The sequence below is a fragment of the Alosa pseudoharengus genome, unplaced genomic scaffold (genome assembly GCF_046254945.1).
Source record: "Alosa pseudoharengus isolate Yale_2024_CS ecotype anadromous, Long Island Sound unplaced genomic scaffold, YU_APseudo_1.1 YU_APseudo_1.1_scf_1, whole genome shotgun sequence".
Classification (NCBI taxonomy): domain Eukaryota; kingdom Metazoa; phylum Chordata; class Actinopteri; order Clupeiformes; family Clupeidae; genus Alosa; species Alosa pseudoharengus.
Window position 1 is genome coordinate 6,583,258 of NW_027468564.1, and position 23,122 is coordinate 6,606,379.

The window sequence follows — 23,122 nt, forward strand, 5'->3', positions numbered from 1 at the left end:
AGGTATTTGATCACACCTAACTGTTCAGAGCTAATGGGGACTCTTCATTAAGACTCTTGAGTGTGCAGAACTATATACTGATAAACTGGATAGTAACTAATGACTTCAAAGTTGCATTGTTCAATTTTGCCAAGCAGGTGATGAGGTCCTGAAGAGAGTTATAGAGACTCATAAAGCCAGTCTGAAGAAGAGGTTTGAGAACATATCTGAAGGCATCATCAAACCTAAGACACTCCTCAATGAGATCTACACAGAGCTCTACATCACAGAGGGAGAGAGTGAAGGGGTGAATAAGGAACATGAGGTGTGGCAGGTAGAGTCAGCATCTAGATCTCAGTCCACAGAAGACACACCAATCAACTGCAATGATATCTTCAAGCCCTTACCTGGACAGGAGAAACACATCAGAACTGTGATGACCAAAGGTGTTGCTGGCATTGGAAAAACAGTCTCAGTGCAAAAGTTCATTCTTGATTGGACAGATGGGGTAGCCAATAAGGATGTAGATTTTATGTTCCCCCTTTCTTTCCGTGAGCTGAATTTAGTCAGGGGGGATGATCAGTACAGTCTTCACAGGCTCCTGCTGGACTTCCACCCTGAGCTGAACGAGCTTAATGATGGTGAAGGATACAAAGACTGTCGGGTTGTGTTCATCTTTGATGGTTTGGATGAGAGTCGGTTGACTCTGGATCTGGAACAGAACAGTAAGTTGTCTGATGTCAAACAAAGATCATCAGTGGATGTTCTGATGACGAGCCTCATTCAGGGAACTCTGCTTCCCTCTGCACTCATCTGGATAACCTCACGACCAGCAGCAGCTAGTCAGATTCCTGCTCAGTACATCGACCAGGTAACAGAAGTACGAGGATTTAATGACCAACAGAAGGAAGAATACTTCAGAAAGAGAATCAGTCATGGGAGTCAGGCCAACAGAATCATCTCACATATTCAGGCATCCAGGAGTCTCCACATTATGTGCCACATTCCAGTCTTCTGTTGGATAGCAGTTACTGTACTTCAGCAGATGCTGGAAAGGAAAAACATCAAAGACATTCCCAAAACGCTGACTGAGATGTTCATACACTTCTTGCTCATCCAGACCACAAGAAAGGATCAGAAGTATCAGTGTGGACCGGAAACGGATACAGAGAAACTTCTGGAATCTCAAAGAAACATTTTACTTAAGCTGGCAGAACTGGCTTTCAAGAATCTAGAGAATGGCAACCTCATGTTTTATGAGGAAGACCTGAGAGAGTGTGGCATTGATGTCAGTGAAGCCTCAGTGTACTCTGGCATGTGCACTGAAATCTTCAAGACTGAATCTGTGGAATATCGACAAAAGAAGGTCTACTGTTTTGTGCATCTTAGTGTCCAGGAGTTTCTGGCAGCTGTGTTTGTGTTTCACTCTTATTTGGCGGAGAACCTTGAGGCACTGAAATCCCTCATCAGTGATGAGCGTAGAGATGAACTCAATCCATCATTTTTATCTTCTTTTCAATCAGCACTAGGATTAAAACCTCAAGACAACTTACTTGTTTTACTTAAGAGTGCAGTTGATAAGGCTTTGGAGAGCCATAACGGACACCTGGATCTCTTCCTTCGCTTCCTTATGGGCATTTCTCTGGAGGGCAATCACCGACTTCTGCGAGGTCTACTGAGCCGCACACACAACAGCTCAAAAAGCATCAAGGAAACATGTCAGTACATGAAGAAGCTCAACAGAGAAGGTCTCTCTCCTGAACGATGCATCAATCTTTTCCACTGCTTATTTGAAATGAAGGATGATTCCATGCACAAAGAAATTCAGACATACTTGTCATCACCAAAGAACATCAAACAGAAGTTGTCTCCTGCCCACTGTTCAGCACTGGCCCACATGCTTCTGATGTCTGAGGATGTGCTGGATGAGATTGACCTGAAGAAATACAACACATCAGATGAGGGACGCAGGAGACTGATCCCAGCTGTGAGGTGCTGCAGAAAGGCACGGTGAGTTTTTGATGGAGAGACTGTGCTAACTATAGTGACTACATATAATGTTAAGTCACTAGTCTACTATTAGCTGTGGTGAACCCAGACTAATCTGTTCTTTGACAGGCATCAATGGGATCTTTTCCAGGGACCGTATTCACAAAGAATTTTAAGGCTAAAAGTAGTTCCTAACTGCCGAATTTAGGAGAAACTCCTAAAAATAATGGGTGTGTCACTCGTAACTTTAGGACTCTTAATTGTTTTGACTAAGAGTAATTCACAAAGCATTTTAGCCCTAAAAGTAGCACCTAAGTCTGGGACAGCTTAAAAGAAGTCGAGAGGACTCCTAACTCTCAAACAATCCTAAGGCGCTTTTTGTGGCATTTCACGTCACGATGCCGATGTTTTGAAATGAACATGCGGTTCCAGGAGCTGTCAATCGCGAGGGAATAATTGTGCATTGTAATTAAGGGATGCAATAATACCACCAACAACCAAAACCATTCATTGCATGTAAACTAAATGTAACGTTTTATTGTAAATCAAATTGTTTCTCCTCTTTGCCAATGTAAGCCTATGTGTCTCCTTAAAGATTCATTTAAAACCTGTTGCAAAGATACTGCTTCAAATTGCAAAGATAGGCCTACTGTATTTCATTATGCTACTAGGCTATTTGTTTTGTCTTACTCTTTATTCATTTAGGCCATTTATTAATCATCGTGCATCCTTCATAGCACTTGTGTAGTGCACGCATTCTCACCAGCAAAGACCTGTCACCTGTCACTCATCATCATAGGGGAGGTTTTTACCATCATTCCCACATTATCATCATCTGCCAATCAAGATGGTCACTTCAATCAAGCTCGTGCATGAGTAATGATGTCAACCATAACAACAGAGCTAGAGTTAGGAGTTGTCACTTTTCCTTACTAAGAGTAGGTCTGAAAGCCTTTGTGAATATTTTTAAGAGAAAACTCCTAGGTGTACGTTTTTAGGCCTACAATGCACAATTATTCCCTTTTTCAATTGAGAGCTCCTGTAACCGTAACATCGCAACGTGACGTGAAATGCCACAAAAAGCGACTTAGGATTGTTTGTGAATAGGTCTTAGTGAGTTAGAAGTCCTCTCGACTTCTTCTAAGCTGTATTGATGTGTAATACCCATTTTATAAGTATCTTTACTGTTTTAAAAATGCAAGATGGTGTACACTTGATATATTTTGATGTTATGAAGTGGGAAATTCCATCTTCATTACAGGATTGTGGTTGATGGTGTGGCATAAATAAATTGCTTATATGTATACAGTGTGTGTGTGTGTGTGTGTGTGTGTGTGTGTATGTATGTGTATGTAATTTGGCATGGGAATGATCGATCACTTGATTGTGTTGATTTATCGGGGCACATATCCCTTACATTTATCCATCTCTGCAATATTTTGTCTTTATTTGTGTTGTTATGCAGACTTGCTGAATGCAAACTCTCAGAGAAGTCCTGTGGAATTGTGGCTGCTGTTCTGCAGTCACCAAACTCCCTGACAGAGCTGGACCTGAATCACAACGACCTGGGGGATTCTGGAGTTCAGCTTCTCTCTAAGGGACTATCTAGTCCTAACTGCAAACTGCAGACATTAAGGTTGGTGTTAGACCAGAGTTTCCGCTAGAAAAAAATGGATCCGGTCAAAGTGACCGGCAGAGGTTTCGTTTTCCGGACATTTTGATGATATGCCGGTCAAATATCCTATTATCCCTTCTTAATTAGTCAAATTTAGGAAAACTGGAGACAGGCTATGTAGCTTAAATAATGACATAATCAGGCTGTATAGAATGCAACATGTTCATTAGCCCAACTTAAACATACCTAACAAGATCTAGCCAGTATCTTTTCATGGACAGCAAGAGTCCGCTTCGTTCATTGTTTTAAAACGTTGTTTGTTGCTGCTACCCACGTTATCTCCAGTGGTGACTAACTTACACAGATGCGCACACACAAGAATGAGCGCTCACACCACTACCCCCTAATGCTATGCCTCTTTATTTGATAACAATAAATTAAGAAATGTTTACTATTCTGGGAAATGTTTTTTTTTTCTTTCGGCCGCGGTTCAATGATAGGCCTACCGTTTAATTGTGGCAGAAATTATCCGCGGACCATTAATCGCCTCGTCGAGGAGGCCTTAACCTTGCAGATCATAGACCGAGAATGCATAGGCCTACTGTATGCTTTGGGTAAAGAACACTTCGCATGCAGTGTACACGGAGAATGACAGTGTCTTGGAGCGGCCGCACCCCCGCAACTCCACTTCCAATGTCACTGATTCCGACAGATACGCCCGACACTTCCTTTTATCTGGTGGTGGTGGAGTTGACCGGACATCTGAGGCTTCAGACGTTACCAATTTATCATCCATCGCGTCTGGCCTCTGAAAAAACTTTTAAGGCTCTGCCTGGGCCTGTCCATGTTTGAACTGCCTCACTCATTTGTTCGTTGTTTAACATGGACCTTTTAAGCGTGCGCTTCCTATTTGAAATGCAGCAGGCTATGCGTGTTGTTTAATAGCTTACTTTTCAAACGGTAGAGCCTGTTCATTTAAAAACATAGCCAGAGGACGTGTAATATAGGTTTAGGCCTACATATTAAGGCTTATTCTCAAATTCAGATTGCGTTAGGGGACGGGATTATTAGCCAATTTCAATCGGACAATTTGACCGGAGAGATTTAATTTTGTCGGACATATTTTTTTTCCGGCCAATGTCCGGTAATTACCGGACAACGGAAACCCTGTGTTAGACATGTCTTTGTAAAGGATTATTGTTAGGACTAGTGTGGCACATTATGGTTTGGTTGGTGTTTTATATGTGTTTTAAGGCCTGTCCACACCAAGTCCAATTTTTCGGATGAAATTCACACAAAATTAAGCAGGTTAATAAACACAGTTATTCTAATTAGTCTGTACTCACCGAGGGCGGAATTTGTTGCAATGAAAAAAAAACATTCAAAACTGTCTCGTTTGATGTGAAATATTGTATGCGATAGAGGTCCTGACCAATCAAATAATGATTTTGCAGGGTTCCGATATCATCGATGTCATGGTTTTGAAAGTGGGATGAAAAAGTAACTAAAAAGGCTACAAGCTGTCATAACAGTTCAGTGTAGTAAAGTTAAGTCGTACAGTCACTGAGGTCGATAGTCACGTATCGTAAACATGCTAATTACCAACCAATTATTTTGAAAATTCTAAAACAACTATGTTTTTTAACACTTCAAAATAACATTTGATAAATGAACCTTACATTTTTCAGTAACCATAGGTGTGTAGATTTGAACAAAATCTAGTTTGGTTCTTACCAGTGTTGGTCAAGTTACTTGGAAAAAGTAATTAGTTACTGATTACTGATTACTTATCCAAGAAAGTAATCTAGTTACTTTACTGATTACATATTTTCAAAAGTAATTAGTTACTTTACTAATTACTTTACTTAGTTACTTTACAAAAACACACTAGCTATACACAACCTGAATACGCTTTTTTAAAACTTGGTTTTATTAGTTTCAATCTTAACTTTTTGGTGTGTATACTCCTTCATTCGAATAGATGTAAATAAAATACAGCAAAAAAAATATTAAAACCATAGTCTCTATTAACATTTACATCTTTTAGCAGTGCAGAGAGAAGTAATGCATTTACCAAAACAGAAAATGCTGTTGCATGCCACATTTAGGCTGTTCTAATGTCAAGAAGAGTATGTGTTTGACCTGTGTGTGCAGTGCCGCTGCTGGCTATTTTGGTGCCCAAAGCAGAACTGTTAGTTTAAAATATTTCTTAAGAAATACTACTAATTTGATGCAGTTTAACTCATTTATAAATGGTGCGCTGTCACTTAAAGAGCATCTACAAAACTCTCATAATGATCAGCTCCATTCAAATATAAGCCTATGGCTAGTCCACAAACTCCACATTTGGGACTATATTAGCAATAGTCATGATATTAAGTTGGTATAAACAGCTAGCTAGACATTTTGTTTGCAATTAAAAGTGATAGCCTATATGAGCCTGGTAGCACCTATCTGAGTGGAATGTGTTTCAATCGGCATAGGCTACTGTGCTTCATGTAAATGCTTAGTTTAAGGCAGTGGTTCTCAAACTTTTTCTTTCATTCCCCACTTTGATCAAGGGGGCCTTTTCGAGCCCCACCTCTCCCTCATCGCTCTAAGAAAGTGGTAGGTCAAGCTTAAAATTGTCAAATGTATTGAAATAATGACAAGTTCTAAATATATCCTCTTCAGCAGAGTTAAAATCAGCTGGTGCTGCAGATATTATAATAAATAAATACATAATGTGCCATTGTAAATTAAACACATATTTCTGTTTTCCGGCAAAATATTAGGAAGCATAGGCCAATATTTTACAGCATTGTACAATATATTCAATGAAATACCAACATGCTGCATTAAATGGATCCATAATCCAGTCATACTGAGCACTGCTGGTTGGGAAATATTTTTGAAATAAACTTTGCAGGGATGTGATGTAGGCCTACTGTTTAATACATGGGATCACAAGAGTGGCTCTCAAAGCGTTTCAGCGATTTCACTCAGATTCTCAAAGGCATACTGTTGCGATCGAGGCGCCTGTCCCATACCTCAAGTTTTTTGGTGAATGCAGTAATCTTATCTGCTAGGTGAGGTAGGTGCTTGTCTTTGCCTTGTAACTGGAGATTTAACTCATTGAGCTTTCCAAATATATCGCTAAGATAGGCCAGCTTCAAGAAATGTTCATTAGTGAACGTGCTTGCAGATTCAAACATGCGCTCACGCTGCCTTGACACGAGCGCTTCCCTATGAATAACACAGTGCATCCATTGCACATCGGGTGCTACCTGGGCCTAGGCTACAGATAAAAAAAATTCTGTTTTCCTCCTGTTTTTCGCGCCCCACCTGGCATGTCTCCGCGACCCAGTAGAGAAACGCTGGTTTAAGGGAAACTAATTATTGAAGACTTCAACACTCACCAGCCCCATAACAAAAAGGCAAAGACCCCATTATATTTTTGCCCATTTTCCAAATCACAGTGAATGCAGCCAGAATATTATAATGCCCTGGCTTCTGTTATAACGGGCCAGTAGGCTACAGGGAACCCGCAACGTCCTCTATTTTCACCTGTTGCTGCAGCCGTCATGTCGGGATCTGGGGGTGTCTCAATGAGTTTCACATTCCTGTGCCGGCTTGCTAGGTGCTTGCTCAGATTTGAGGTGGAATTTTTCGCTGTAGACAACATTTTTATTCCCACGAAGAGTGTAGGCTACAGCGTTAATGTTTTTTTCGTAATGTCTGAACTGCAATGAATTAAATGCTCCATGTTCGCGCTCTCTCCCGCACTCCATGTCTTGCACACGTGTGTCTGTTGTTTACATCTATATCGCCAGCTATAGCCTACATCATTGTCACGAGTTAGTCTCACAAAATCCATATGGCAAAATCCCAAATTCTTTTACTGTCTATGGCAAAATCACGTTTAGTAACGCAGTAACGCAGGCTGCTTGCAGGAAAGTAAAAGTAATCTAATTACTGTTTTTGCAATTGTAATCCCTTACTTTACTCGTTACTTGAAAAAAGTAATTGGATTACAGTAACACGTTACTTCTAACGCGTTACTGCCCATCACTGGTTCTTACCGGGGCTTTTACTGCCTGAAATATCCGTTTTTTTACCACGCCCAGTTTAGTGCTGGGCTGGTGGGTACCTATTCCCAACACACGGTTAGCCTGAGAATTCATGTCGCAATTCAAAATTCCACTGGAGCTCCAAGCAGATTTGTACACACAGCCTTACAAGACTGATACACTTATGCTGTGGGTGCTTGCGTTTCTTTAGGAATCTGCCGTCTTGGTTTGTATAGAAATGAATATTAAGTGACACATACACGTAAGAGGTTGGTCATACGGGACGGTTGGTAATACGTGACGTTCCGATATTCTTTTCAGGACGTGGCAGTTGCTTGAGGGAAGTTAACTATCACGTTAATGTTGAAGTCATTTGGTGGCTGAAGCGGTAACTGCAAGTGCTAAATAGAACAAAATTTTCAGAAAATGTGTTAACTTTATTTAAAACTTGTCTTTAGTGGGCATCTTTGCACTGCAGAATATAATATCATGTTTTATATAACATAATGCATACGAAAGCTAGAAAAGATACACACAATTTGAATGGTGTAAACTGGAACTTAAGTTTTATATTCCTATAAAGCTTTAATCATCTGAACCTGAGCTGGACATTTCTTTTTTTTTTTTTGCATTTAAATTCTAGCATTATGCTATTTCAATGATAATGGTAGGACAGGCTATTATATGGTTTAGCAATTTGCAAAGTAGTCTAATGTACTGATAAACATTTTATAAATGTTTATATTTATTCATTGTGTATCAAGAAGAATGGGTGTAAATTAGGGCTGTCAAAATAACTGATTAATTTAGATTAATTAATTTGAGAAAAAATAACTGATTAAAAAAATTAATCGATACCGTATGACCTTTGACCCTGAGCCGTTCTAGTCAGTACAAATTAGACTGTGAAATGAAGGAGAGAGAAGAAAACGTGCTGCCTGGATCATTGATTGGAACATTTACTTTATAAAAATGGCCTGATGGTGTTAAAAATAAAGTGTTGAAAATAAAGTCCTCTGCAATATCTGCAGCAAGGAATTTGCATATCACCGGAGTTCATCAACTCTATAGTCGCACATCAATGCAAAGAAATAAGTGTTGACATTGAGGGGAGTGTTAATTTATTTTCATTGTGTCCCCTAGGTTATATCTGTGGCCTGAAATACCTTGTATGTGAAAAAAAAAACTTCTTCCCGAAGCACTGTTGAATTTATTTCCTCAGCATATTAGGTCATATCATAGATTATTATGCCCATTATTTGAACAGTGAAAATAATAATAAAAGAGTTTTTTAACTTTAATGTCACTAATGCTGATTATTCAATGATTCATTTGAATTTAAATAGTTAAAATACTTTCGCAGCAAAAATTATATATGCGATTAATTTAAATTAATTAATCACAGAGTATGTAATTAATTCGATTATTTTTTTTAATCGATTGACAGCCCTAGTGTAAATAGCAGACAGAGCTGTAACACATTTTTCTCATTTCTCTCCTTGGTTCTGAAAATTCAATAGGAGTGCACACTGTAGGCCTACTGTAGCCAGGGCACAGACAGATAGGTCTTTTCCATTTTCATTAGGCTATTGTCTACACAGAGATCATAGGCTATAAGGCTACATCTTAATGATTAAATTCAAAGCTAATTTTAATAGCCTAGAAATCTAGACACACCCTAGCGGCAGCAAATATGTTATTGCCTAGTCTGGCTTGTCAGGCTATAATTTTAATGTTTATCACAGTGAACTACCACCATTAGCAAGCTGGTGTCTTGCAGATTCACGTGCTGTGCCTGTGGCCACTGAGTGAAAGCGTAATGTAGCCTACTGTAAACAGAGAACGACGTGTGGAGTTGGGTTAGTTAAACAACTACAGTAGCCTATGTCGTCGGCTTATGACGATTTAGAAAAGGTTTGCCTACTCTGTTTTATGAACTAGGTCTACTAACCTAAGCTACCTATATGGTAACCTAAACAGAATATGTTATGAACGTTCAGCCTTAGATTTTCGAAGCTGCCAGGTTATTGAAATGGATGGACCATGACCTGGTTAAAACGGGTTTGATAGTCTACTTCATTAAACATGAAACAACTTTAAACATTTTATTCTCTATCTCTAAGCTGAATACTATTGCATGTTCAGATAGGCTAACTGCCAAGTGACCTTACCTTAAACAACACGCATAGCCTATGCTGCATTTCAAATAGGAAGCGCACGTGGCTTAAAACGTCCATGTTAAACAACGAACAAATGAGTGAGGCGGTTCAAACATGGCCAGGCTCAGGCAGACTAGCCTTAAAAGTTTTTTCAGAGGCCAGATGCGATGGATGATGATAAATTGGTAATGTCTGAAGCCTCAGATGTCCGGTCAACTCCACCACCACCAGATAAAAAGCAGAAGTGTCGAGCGTATCTGTCGGAATCAGTGACATTGGAAGTTGAGTTGCGGGGGGTGCGGCCGCTCCAAGAGTTCTTTACCCAAAGCATAGGCTACAGTAGGTCTATGCGTTCTCTGTCTATGATCTGCAGGGTTAGGGCCTCCTCGACGAGGCCGGTCCGCGGATAATTTCTGACACAATTAAACGGTATCATTGAACCGCGGCCGAAAGAAAAAGAAAACATTTCCCAGAATAGGAAACATTTCTTAATTTATTGTTATCAAATAAAGATATAGCATTAGGGGGTAGTGGTGTGAGCGCTCATTCTTGTGTGCGCTCATTCTTGTGTGTGCGCATCTGTGTAAGTTAAACAGTCACCACTGGAGATAACGGGGGTCAGTGTTTATACCGGATCTGTGTTTGCATATTTAATACGTTTCATACACGTGTTTCAACACTGCATTTCGGTCATTGCTTTTACCTTACCATTACCTTACGCATGCCAGTTATGTATCCACCAGCTGCCTGCCTGCAGCCTACTTCCAAAACTCCAAAGCTGCTTTACTGTCCGAGGGAACAAGTTCAGTCTATCAACAACACTCAATAACAGTTTATGTGATGTGTTAATCAATTAAATTCCCAACAATTTCACAACAGCTAGTTCTGGAGTAGGCCATTCATCTAGCCCGCTTGCTTACGACGAGACTCAGGCTGCGCAGTTGCCATCCGCTTCCTTATTTGGGTTTTGGGTTGCCAGGTTTTAGCCTATGACAAAACGGTTGAAATTGAAACTAAGTGATTGTGTATGTGTAGGGTGTATTTCATACACAATCTGGCAACCTGAATGCATCAATGATTTTAAAATGAAGTTTGATGACCATTACGGGAGTTTTCCGGGAGAAATAACAAAACGGGAGGGTGCTGGGAGATGACCTTGAAATACGGGAGAAACCCGGGAAAAACAGGAGTGTTGACAGGTATGCTCATCACACAGACATCAGAAGTATCACATCACATGAAAGAGCTTTTTTTCAGCTTTTAAACGATGTTAGCTGCTAATTGCTGTGGTGAACGGTTTGTGAGGAAAGTAAATATTATAAGGGTAAGGCTATTTGCACCCCTGGTACAATTAGCAGTGTATGCTATTCGTACCCTAGTATGCTATTCGTACCCTGGTGCAATTAGAAGTGAATTATATTCATACCCCGGTGCACACAGCAACGTGTCCTATTAGTACCCCGTCTGGTACAAATATCAATGCTATTCGTACCCCGGTGCACACAGCAATGTGTTGTTCTATTAATACCCCGTCTGGTACAAATACCAGTGTATGCTATGTGTACCAGTGTATTTATTCTGGCATATTGATCACACAATGTAATAACTAGATGTACCGCTCAAAATATGACCGCCGCCCAGTCCAGCACATTTTTTCCACAAAAATAAGTCACGCTTGTCAAATTGTGTTCATTTCCTACTTTGTTCCTTTTTTGTGTGTTTGTAATTGAGTGTGTGCAGAGTGTGTGGTTGTTTTTGTGTATATGTGTTTTGTGTGTGTGCATGTGTGTGTGTGTGTGTGTGTGTGTGTGTGTGTTTATGTGTTTGTGTGCGTGTAGTGTGTGTCGTGTGTGTCCATGTACTGTATGTGTGTGTGCATGTGTGTGTGTGTGTGTGTGTGTGTGTGTGTGTGTGTGTGTGTGTGTGTTTATGTGTCTTTGTGTATGTGTGTTTTTATGTGTGTGTGTGTGTGTGTGTGTGTGTGTGTGTGTGTGTATGTGTGTGTGTCTTTATGTATGTGTAGATAAATAAAGCAAATCAGGGAGCCACCTACTCTTTGCGATAAGTGCCATGCGATCTTTAACAACCATGGTGAGTCAGGACCTCAATTTAACATTCATGCAAAGGAAAACGTCTCCTGCAGTACAGTGTCCCTGTCACTGCAATAGGACATTGGGATTGATATTTGTTTGGTGGCTTTTGGCCACAGGGAAGAGTGCCACCTACTGGCCAGCCACCAACACCACTTCCAGCAGGAACCTACTCTTGCAAGGAGGTTTCTTATCCAAGTACTTACTAAGCCTGCTTAGCTTCAGTAATTCAGCAAAGTCAGGGTATCTGCTGGTCTGGCTGCTGGCTAAAAACAAAAGGTAAAAGGCATATATATACCCCTTCGTGCCTGTCCTTCTCTTCCTTTCTTCAGAGCACATCTCAAGACCTTTCTGTTTAATGATCACTTCTCCTCCACACCCAACACATAGTTCCATACAGATAACTTGTCTTTGTTGTATTGTTTTGTTTGTTTGTTATTGTGTTTCCCTGCCTTTGTCTCTATTGTATTGTTTGTTTGTTTGTTATTGTGTTTCCCTGCCTTCCTACTATGTTAAGCGACCTTGGGTTTGAGAAAGGTGCTATATAAAGTAAACTTATTATTATTATTATTATTATTATTATTATTATTATTATATGATTCTAACCGTTTCACTGAATTGCATTATGCACACTCAATTCTGGTATCTGCTAGACAACAAGTACCAAAAACATGATTAGTTCATAGATTTCACATGTAAAATACATTTTATACAACCCCACCCCCATCTTGCCTGTTCATAATTCTGAGAAATTCTTGAATTGTGTGCATGTACATGTTTGTGTGTGTGTGTGTGCGTGCATGTCCTTGTGGGTGTGCCTGTGTGTGTGCATGTGCATGCATGCATACATATGTCTACTGTGTGTGTATGTGTTATACATATGTTTACTGTGAATGTATGTGATCACTTGATTGTGTTGATTTATCAGGGCACATTGTATCCCTTACATTTATCCATCTCTGCAATATTTTGTCTTTATTTGTGTTGTTATGCAGACTTGCTGAATGCAAACTCTCAGAGAAGTCCTGTGGAATTGTGGCTGCTGTTCTACAGTCACCAAACTCCCTGACAGAGCTGGACCTAAGTCACAATGACCTGGGGGATTCTGGAGTTCAGCTTCTCTCTAAGGGACTGTCTAGCCCTAACTTCAAACTGCAGACATTAAGGTTGGTGTTAGACATGTCTTTGTAAAGGATTATTATTATCTTGAATTTCCCCTGGGGATCAATAAAGTATCTATCTATCTATTAGGACTAGTGTGGCACATTATGGTTTGGTTGGTGTTTTATGTGTCTTAAGGCCTGTCCACACCAAGTCCAATTTTTCGGATGAAATTCACACAAAAATAAGCAGGTTAATAAACACAGTTATTCTAATTAGTCTGTACTCACTGAGGACGAAATTAAAATGAAAAAAAAAAATGCAATAATAAAAAAAATAATAATTTGAAACTGTCTCGTTTGATGTGAAATTTCGTATGCAATAGAGTTCCTGACCAATTAAATAATGGCTTTTTATAGGGTTCCGATGTCAGCGATGTCATAAGTAGAATGACAAGCAGAAAAGGCTGACACAATGTATGATATTGTATATGAGATATGTCTCATTAGGCCTATATGCCAAAGTCACAAAGAATTTATGTTACATCAGACTTTCCCAGGTTTTCAAGAGTGAGAACTCCACCACAGGCAGCTTTCCCCACCACCTAACCATCATTTCACACAAGGACGTCGTTAGACCCAGAGCCTTATAGAAAGAGAGTTGCGACAATGGGTGTTCAAAATTCGTTAAGGTCACGTGGTTCATGTAAACTTCAAAAAGTTCCCGGAAGTGATTGACAATGGATTAGAATGCATTAAATAGGCTACTGTTCAATGATCGACAGAGACACGATTTTGGGTAATTGACAGTCAATAAATGCATTGATATACAGTATTTATAACACAGTGTATTTATTGTGTAAACTGTCTTGTTATCCTACTATTACAACAATATTAAATTAAATTCCAGACTTTATATCATAGCCTGCTAAATATCGGAAAGTGATCTTTTTTTCTCCCTTTTACGTATGTGTCACTTAATATTAGGCCTCATTTCTGTACAAAACCAAGACGGGAGATTCTTTAGAAAACGCTTTGCACCCACCCAAGTGTATCTAAATTAACGTTATCGTTATAAAAAAAAATGACCTTGTACGTAACTCGAAAAGCTGTAAACAGTTTTTTTGAGACTGTAGCCTACAAAAGGGCATGGAGCTCCAGTGAAATTTTGATTTTGCAACTAGAAACTGTAACACAGCTAGTCTAACATTAACTTGTTTTGAGTTTTCTCCCCAGCCTTTTCTCTGGTAGCCTTGTTGGATACTGAGCTGAGCTAATGAGCCTATCGTCGCGGGAGAATAAAAAAAAAGTTTTTTAACTCCAGTGTAATGGTGGGCATGTTAAGTTAACCATGGCATTACCTACACACTAACCCCATGGTAATGCGAGTGATCATAATAAAATATAAAACGTGACATGTAAGTCCTTCGATAAATAACCAGGCTATGAACTCATAAACATGAACAGCATTTAGTCATCGTTTGTCATTCACCGTGCTGTGAACAGCATTAAGATGCTAGGCTAAAGAGCTTATTCAGACAGGTGAGCACCTGGGAATGGTTGTGCATCGTGTCAGAAAATAGCAATTTGATCAGTGATCATGCATCATATGAGCGCAAGCTTGGTTTGAAACTTTCTGGGGATGGGGATTTTACACGATCCTTCATCACTGGGCTAGTGTGCCCTGCTGTGTTACTATGACCGTGCTGATGCTAACAGCTGCAGCTCCCTCAAATCTAGGTTCTCATGCATATTAGGCTAGCTTTTGCCAATGAAAATGAATGCAAAATAATAATTAAAAAAAAAACAGCCCTACTCCTAACTGAAGAAACGTTTACGTTACCAACAATGTTAACAACAAACTCAGCTTCACTGCTGCAAGTACAAAGTTGGCTTTAAATACGCTTCGCCATATTTAACAAACCAGTTAGCTTTGTGATAAAATCTTACCTTTTATGTGTTTAGTCCACTGAAAGTTACGGAGCCCCCCTGGGGACAGGGTGGGCAATATTTTTAGACCGCACTTTTGCGTTCCCAGGCAATACTTTTTGCGTTCCCTCGCAATACTTTTGCGTTCCCACGCAATACTTTTGCGTTCCCTCACAATAGTTTTTGCGTTCCCTCGCAATACTTTTGCGTTCCCTCACAATAGTTTGGAGTGGGCTATTGCAGGGCTCTGTATTCCCAGTCAGGCGTAGGAGACACACAGGTCCGTTGGTTCGCACATCATGGATAACCTCAACTTGATTAAGTTTTACTTTAACATGGGGCTCACATACAAAAATATGCTGGAGGCTTTGGCGGTGAGACACAATGTGGTTATGTGCTTGAAGACTCTGAAGCGTATTTTAAAGAAAAACGGTCTGTTTCGGCGGAGATATGATGCACTAGAACAGCGGTTCCCAAACTTTTTCCCCCGCGGACCACCTTCTACATCCTGACTCGGCTCGCGTACCCCCACCATCCAACACATAAAAAAGTAACACATTCTATTGACTCATTCCAGGCATCGTGTTTAATTAGCCGCCCTACATGATAACAAAATCAAAATGTGCAACTGGTCTATGAGCTCTCATGCTAAAAAAACAAACAGTGTGGAGAACCACATTAGAATGGTTAGATAGCATCTCACTGCAGACCACGCACTGTGGCTTTGGGCAGTCTGTCTCCCAATCCACGTGAAGCCTAGGGCTATATGCCTCACAGGCTTGGAATTTCACCATTCTGGGGACAAGGCCACTTGGCCTTCAGTTGGGCATATTTGGTGGGGGGCACAAAGGCCACATGTCAGGGCACCAAGGCCAAAGTTAACTATACAGTAGTAGGCTATAAAAATGATCAAAGTTGTATTTAGCCTATTCACTGCAGTAGACCTGCATCACTGTATGAAACATTGCAAAAACATGAAACATGACATATTACAAATAACTTTAAATCATCTGATCATCTAATAAAAACAGATATCTAGGCTATATATAAAATTTATTTTATATTTGGCCTGCTATGAAATCATGTATTGAACAATAGCACAGCTCAGCTTTAAGAAACTCAAATAGCCTAGAAGATGCCGTGCGCTTTATCCGGGGCCAGCCTGGACCAATAGCCTAGCCAAGCCTATGACAGCGCGCCTCTTACGTGAATGGGATCTGCGTACAAAGCCCCCAACATACCAGAGGAAGAAAAAGGTTTTCTTAACACCAAAACTATTGCGAGGGAACACAAAAACTATTGCGAGGGAACGCAAAAGTATTGCGTGGGAACGCAAAAACTATTGCGAGGGAACGCAAAAGTATTGCGTGGGAACGCAAAAACTATTGCGTGGGAACGCAAAAAGTGCGGTCTAAAAATATTGCCCTGTCCCCAGGGGGGCTCCATAGAAAGTTACCCACGTATCAAACGATTAAATCCACAGTTATGGAGGAACTGTTTTGGGGTTAGCAGTTGCACTTTATCCCACTTTTGCTGCCCTTTTTAAAATTAAACCACTTCCATAGCCTAGATGAGCATTGCGCATAACGTTACAACTATGTTGACATGAAGATAAGCTAAATGCCCAAGACACGTCACGTCATAAAAGTTGTAGACTACAAACCCAAAAACGTAATGACAGCTTGTTCGTGGTGTAGCCTAGTGCTGCCTAATTGAATTGAAATGGGATAGGCAAGGTTTATCTTGTATTAGGTTATTATGTGTGGCAAATTTATTGGGCTTCAGCCTCTTAATTTATTTGATAAGGAACTGATAAAAACTGAGCAGCAGAAAAGCTGTCATAGTCGATACATAAATAGTTATTATAATTAGGTTATTAATACTATTACTTTACTACTATTACTGTTATCACTGTTATTATTATTATTTGGATGAGCCAATAATGTAAATCTGAGTCTGAAATGTTGGCTACAAACAGTCAATACTGCTGTAACTGCACTGCTGCTATTATTAATTGTTAACTTCTGGGAACTATTTGAGCCTTCCATTAGCCGCCATTGTTGAAAAAAAAATTGAACATTAGCGTCAGTGGAGATGTCGCAACTCTCTATCTGTATGGCTCTGGTTAGACCTATTTTGGGGGGGCTGAAGCCACCCTAAGATGATCAAAAGCCCCCTAAAAATATATAGTAATAATATATGCGTCCAAATTCACATCCATTATTCTCTGCTGAATAGCTCACGGAGTACTTATCTCACATAAATCAAGATGTCAAACTAAAGAGCGGAACCGTAGCATTCCAATGATATTAGCGGCTAGGTGCTGTGAAAAATGGTTCACGCGAAAATTAACGTTGGGCATACATGACATTTCATCATATTTAGATTCACAGCACACAGCGCTTCGTCCATCTCCACCCATTACTGTCGGTGGTATATCTCACAAACTCAATGCATGGTAAATCATATAGGCTATCAGGATAAACAGTAGACCTTATCGAACACGACAATATAAAGCATTCTATTGTACAGTAGCTGTTCTCGTTCCCGAGTTTTAAAATTGCAGCAACTTTCTACATGGTATCCAACTTTGGGCTGAAATTCTAATGTAGCCTAATAGCAGCCCAAAATAAAGAACCTGCCTTCTATATCAAAGAATCAAAAGTTGATCATGGCATGCACAGATCAACTGTGCTTTTGTATAGATATTTCTACCAGCATGCTTCAGGTGATATGAATGCAACAATCATGAGACATAAAGTATTTTAACTTGACATAAAGGCTGACATAATATATATATATATATATATATATATATATATATATATATATATATATATATATATATATATATGCATGTCTGATCACATCATATTTTCCCAGATATGGGTAGCCTGTTGTCTTGAAAACGATATAGCCTAGCATAATAGAGGGCCCTTACAATGATCAAAGACCTTAATAGTAAAATTACACTGTAAATACTAAGGAAGGACTTAGTATACTGAAAGGACTAATTTGATATTTTACAGTGGGTACCAGGCCCGGAGTGGGTAATCGGGAGAATTTCCCGTGGGCCGCTTCACTTTTGGGACGGTCGAAAGAAAAATATTAACATTTGCCACGTTAATCTATCTTCTTTTAAAGTTTGCTACTGTTGTGCCTGCCCGGCTCAAGGCAAACATAACATAAAAGGGGAGACCACACGCTGCTCAAAATTAAGAAGATATTTATTAAATAAATGAAGTGCGATACCAAAAGAAACGAACAGGGCGCAGCCCGCCCGGCCGCAACGACAGCACCCCGCAACTCTGGCAGTCAGCGGAAGTGGAGAGAGAGCGAGAGAGCGAGAGAGATCGAAGCAGGCTCCCGGGACCCGCTTATATCCTGCCCTAATCGCTGGCGCAATTAGCCCACGCCATTCTGCAGAGCTCCCCCTGTAGGCCACACAAAGAACAGCAGCAGAGCCAACACAGACAAAGAGCAGGAAGCGCGACAAGCACTGACCAGCTGGGGCGTCACACTACACACGTTCGCATTCTATGCCTAACACCGCAGCCTCTGCATTGGTTGTTCTCCCCTCCCAAGAGTTTTGGTTGGGTCCATATAGCCCGTCTTTTCTAAAATGTTTAGATACCAGCCGGGCCGGCCCTACCGTAGTGATAAACGTCAGGGAGGATGGATGGTAGAAAGAGGCCTTGAGGGACTGAAAAGGCCAAGTAAAAAAGACGAAAAGTATTGGAGGAAAATGCTGCCAAATGTGCCAAGCTTCCAGATTTTTTTTGAAGAAGACAAACATAAGTGGCAACTGGTAAAGAGAGATAGCCATGATGATAGCGGCGTAATTATTGGGATAATGGGCTATGGACGTTGTAGCATTGGCAACCTATTCACAAGCAACATATTAAATTAATTAAAATATTAGCCTTTTTGTATCATCCAATATGGCGATTCATAGACTTTGCAAATAGCATGCAAATATTGATTACAAAACTCAAGCTTGATCTGTATGCAGTAGTCTAGGCCTAAAAACAAAAGTAGCCTCTGAGCAGCAGATCAGCCAGTCCCCCGCTGAAAATGATCAGCCCGAAATTAGCTATGACTACAGGGACAATAGTGTTAACCATATGAATTAAAGTTATTTTATGTAAGAAAGAACTGTATATGACAGCAGTAGCTACATGATTAACCTATATGCCTTGTTTGCTCAGAAGTGGGTGTAGTAAAGGAGCAAATCACCAAACAACAACATGATAGCTGACCCATGCAAAAAAAAACATGTAAACAATAGTTCAATATGCCTCTTAGTGGAATTGTGGGATACATTTCAAATGCTTTATTTCTTCCTTCCTGTTTTTGTTATCAACCTTATCAACCTACCCTTGTGGAATAGTGGAATATTGGTAGTCTACTAATAAAAAACTACAGGATAAGAGCTGAAATGTTGCTTTATTTATCTAATTTCCACCACCACTAAAAAAGTGGGCCGGTCTTGGGCGTGAAACTCCCGGGCTGAAAAGTGGCCCCACTCCGGCCCTGGTGGGTACTAATTGAAATCCCTAATCCCTAACTTCACAACACTTCATGAAATGTGGGGTGATGACAGCAACCCCCCTGCCACTGGCAAGATAGGCGTACAATATCAGCCCCTGCACACTGTTGTTATAATTAGCAATATAATCAGCATGGTGACATGGTGTCCCTGTTAATATAAATTCATTGAAGCCCTTTCAAGGTGTGATGATTTTTTTCGGAGGGCTCTATAGAATGGAATCTCACTGCAACAATGAACAGTGAACTTCTCGATGCACATGATGTGCATGAAAAGAAAAATTATGTTCATTCACAGAAATGGAATGTGCATCATGTTAGTTTAGAATAGGCTATTTAGGCATTTGAACCCAGGATGCAGTGCAGCCTGCCATAGTTTTATAGGCTATGCTGACAAGTGCTGCAGATCAGTCTCTGAGGCTATGCCCTCTGCTTCTTAGCAGACTTTTAGCATGTGCATGTGTTATGTAACTGAGTTGATTTATGTTTTATGTAATGGGATAAATCAGGGGTTCCCAAAGTGGGGGTCGCGGGACAGGGGTGGGTCGCGAAATGATTTCCATAAATCAAATACATTTGGAAAAAATAAAATTTAGAAAAATTATGACTGGATAAGATCACCATTCACTGTAACCACCGCAAGTCATCTGTCAGCCGGCATGGAGGACGCACTGGTTGAGCTGTCTTGTGACCGCGCTTTAAAGACAGATTTTAATTCCAACACGATTGCTGAGTTCTGGATTTCAGTCGAGAGGGAATATCCACAGCTATCCAAGGCCGCGATGGACGTACTGACGCCGTTCTTTGCACTGACATATATTAAAAACAAATACAGATCGCGTCTAACTGTGGAGGATGATCTCCGTGTGGCCGTCTCCACAATTAAACCAAGAATGGACTTGCTGTGTTCCGCGCATAGCGCGCATCCATCTCATTAGATGAGATTAACGCTGAAACGTAGCATACCAAAATGTAAATTTGCGCAGCAACAATGTGTTTACAACAATTTGTGGATATTACCCTGACTGAGATATTATTCTGTTAAAGCAACACCAAAGATTTTTTTGTACATTAAAATATTGTTTCCAAAATCATCGACTCGTAACAGGGTGAACGGCACTTCTGCATTCTCTTCGCGACCCTCTATCGGCTATAACCGCACTATGCAAGTTTGCCAGATCGGGTAGCGGATCTGTAGTTCGATGGAATGAGACATAAGAAACTACAAATTTGACTTGCTTCTGATGTCGCAATACTAGGGCTGTCAAAATAACTGATTAATTTCGATTAATTAATTTGAGAAAAAATAACTGATTAAAAAAATTAGTGCAGATTAATCGATTCCATATGATCTTTGACCCCGAGCCGTTCTAGTCAGTAAAAATTAGACTGTAAAATGAAGGAGAGAGAAGAAAACGTGCTGCCTGGATCATCAAAAAAATCTGATTGTAGCTTACAGCAGCCGACTATTAAGTTTATAACGTTGTGGACGGCCACCAAGCGTCTTCTGCCCCACGGCTGCGCACGCATCTAGTTTTGTTGGTAAACGGAAACCCGTGGGGTTTGGGTGACGTCGCACTCGCAGTCGCTGCCTAGCAACCGGGACAGTTGGAAAACAGAGAAGACATGAAGCTACACGGTTTTGACAGTGGGATGAAAAAGTTACTAAAAAGGCTACAAGCTGTCATAACAGTTCAGTCTACTGTAGTAAAGTTAGGTCGTACAGTCACTGAGGTCGATTGTCACGTATTATTTTCAGTATGAGTCTGTTGAGTAGACATTGCGGAGGTTAGCCGTAGTAGCTGGATGTTAGCAGCTAGTCATTTGGTGACTAAAGCGGTAAGTGCTAGTGCTAACTAGATCAGCAAGAGAGTATTAACACATTCCGGTACAAACGTCTTGGGAGCTGTTTACTGTCGATCGGGAAAGTAGAGAAGAGGGAGTGTCTGCCATAGTGACTAAGTTAACGTTAACGTTACAACTTGGTGGACATTGGAAAAGCCTCGAGTGGAAACCGTTAGCCTGGAAGCTCATCGCACGCGCAGCCAACCTTCCCAACTCAACAGCGATTCTCAGGGCAACGGTCGCCTCGCGTGTTCCCTGCCCACCAGTGACCAGTCTCCGCTGCTGGCCCTGCTAAGAGGTGTGTTGTGTTTGTGTGTCGCCTGAAAGGTACTGTAGCCTACAGTTTGTTTTACACATTCTTTTAGCGACCTAGTGGAACAGTCAACGTAGACTAAACCTAACACGTAGACTAGTTAACAAGGAGTATTTTTCTTGAAAGACACTCGTTTGAACGGCCATCACTAACGTTATCGTAAAGTCTGTCGGTCGGATGGGATGGATGAGTGACCTGACCTGATGGGCTCAATTGCACTGCGCTGCGCTGTTCCCCTTGCATTCCGGGGAACCAGCTCAACTGATGAAGACAGTGCTGCAAAGTTGGAGGACAGTACACATTGGTCGTAGTGTTATCCGATTGCGTCAAAGTCCGAAATCATTCAGAGTAAATATGGCCTAGTGTTATCCAATTGCGTGCAGTGAGATTTTTAAATGCATGCTTGTTGCCGCCCCTGGAGTTGGGCCATTACATTGTTCGTGACCCTTAATTTTTCTAGATTACCAGGGTCTGGATTTTCCACACATCCACACAGAACAGAACATTTGATTTACAGACTTAAGCAAAAAACTTTATTCAAAAAACTTTTAAATAACAAAATACATTTCCTACTGTAGTGTCTCCATACACTAGAACAACAGTACATTTGATTGGCAGATACCATAATCAACGAAAAGCGGGAAACCCAGGAGTAAATGTGCTTCTAATGTAATTCTAGTGTTGTTTACAATTAGGCTACCGTATGTGTCCTGTTACTGCAGAAGGACTCTAGTCCTCACTAATAATCAGCAAATCTAAATGCAGCATCAACTGTTTACACTGGTACCATTTTCTGAGCATTTCACTACATTTAGTCTATTTTATTCAAAGTAACCTTGCATAGTGATATGTTGAGTTCTGTCATAATTCTGTCAAATGTTGTTGCAGATTTGCTGACTGTAAACTCACAGATAAATCCTGTGAGATTGTTGCTTCAGTTCTACAATCACCAAACTCCCTACTACAGCTGGACTTGAGTGACAATGATCTGGGGGATTATGGAGTTCAGCTTCTCTCAAAAGGACTGTCCAGTTTTAACTGCAAAATACACACATTAAGGTGGGTATACATTTTATTATCATCTTAGATTTCCTGATTAGGGAAAAAAAACATGACAATATAACATCAATTGGTCAGCACCAAAAAGTAGCATTGAACATGCTGAACCTTATTGCTTATGCTTAGAGTTTAAAAATCTGTTTCTGGATTGGTCTAGTCCGTGACACATTATGTTACAATAAAGTAATATGGCACGAGTGAGAGTGGCATCGGTAGCAGATATCACCATGGCTGTTATTTGCAATCAGGCACGAGGCCAGAGGCCAAGTACAGTGTGTTTTACATGGTGCCTGAACATTTATTTAGAGCACTGGAGCAGTTCTGTAGTCTATTGATATTTTCTATCATTTTTAGAACTATTAATAATAATGCCTATTCTTAAAGTCCATTGGCCAACAATGTCATTTAGGTGCTGAATAGATATAGTGCTGATAGGAAGTTTTTTCA

General features: G+C 40.3%; 1 protein-coding gene across 4 annotated transcripts in view; it reads left to right on the forward strand.

Moving 5' to 3' along the window:
* Positions 1-23,122, forward strand: part of LOC143135392 (NACHT, LRR and PYD domains-containing protein 12-like) — a 270,809-nt gene that overhangs the window by 11,605 nt on the left and 236,082 nt on the right. For 3 of the 4 annotated variants that reach the window (XM_076296074.1, XM_076296079.1, XM_076296085.1), the window contains exons 6-9: positions 135-1,989; positions 3,434-3,604; positions 12,877-13,047; positions 22,505-22,675. The exons of the other annotated variant lie outside the window; for it this stretch is intronic. In XM_076296074.1, coding sequence (XP_076152189.1) covers positions 135-1,989; positions 3,434-3,604; positions 12,877-13,047; positions 22,505-22,675 — 2,368 coding nt within the window. The remainder of the gene's footprint in view (positions 1-134; positions 1,990-3,433; positions 3,605-12,876; positions 13,048-22,504; positions 22,676-23,122) is intronic. 4 annotated transcript variants of the gene reach the window in all.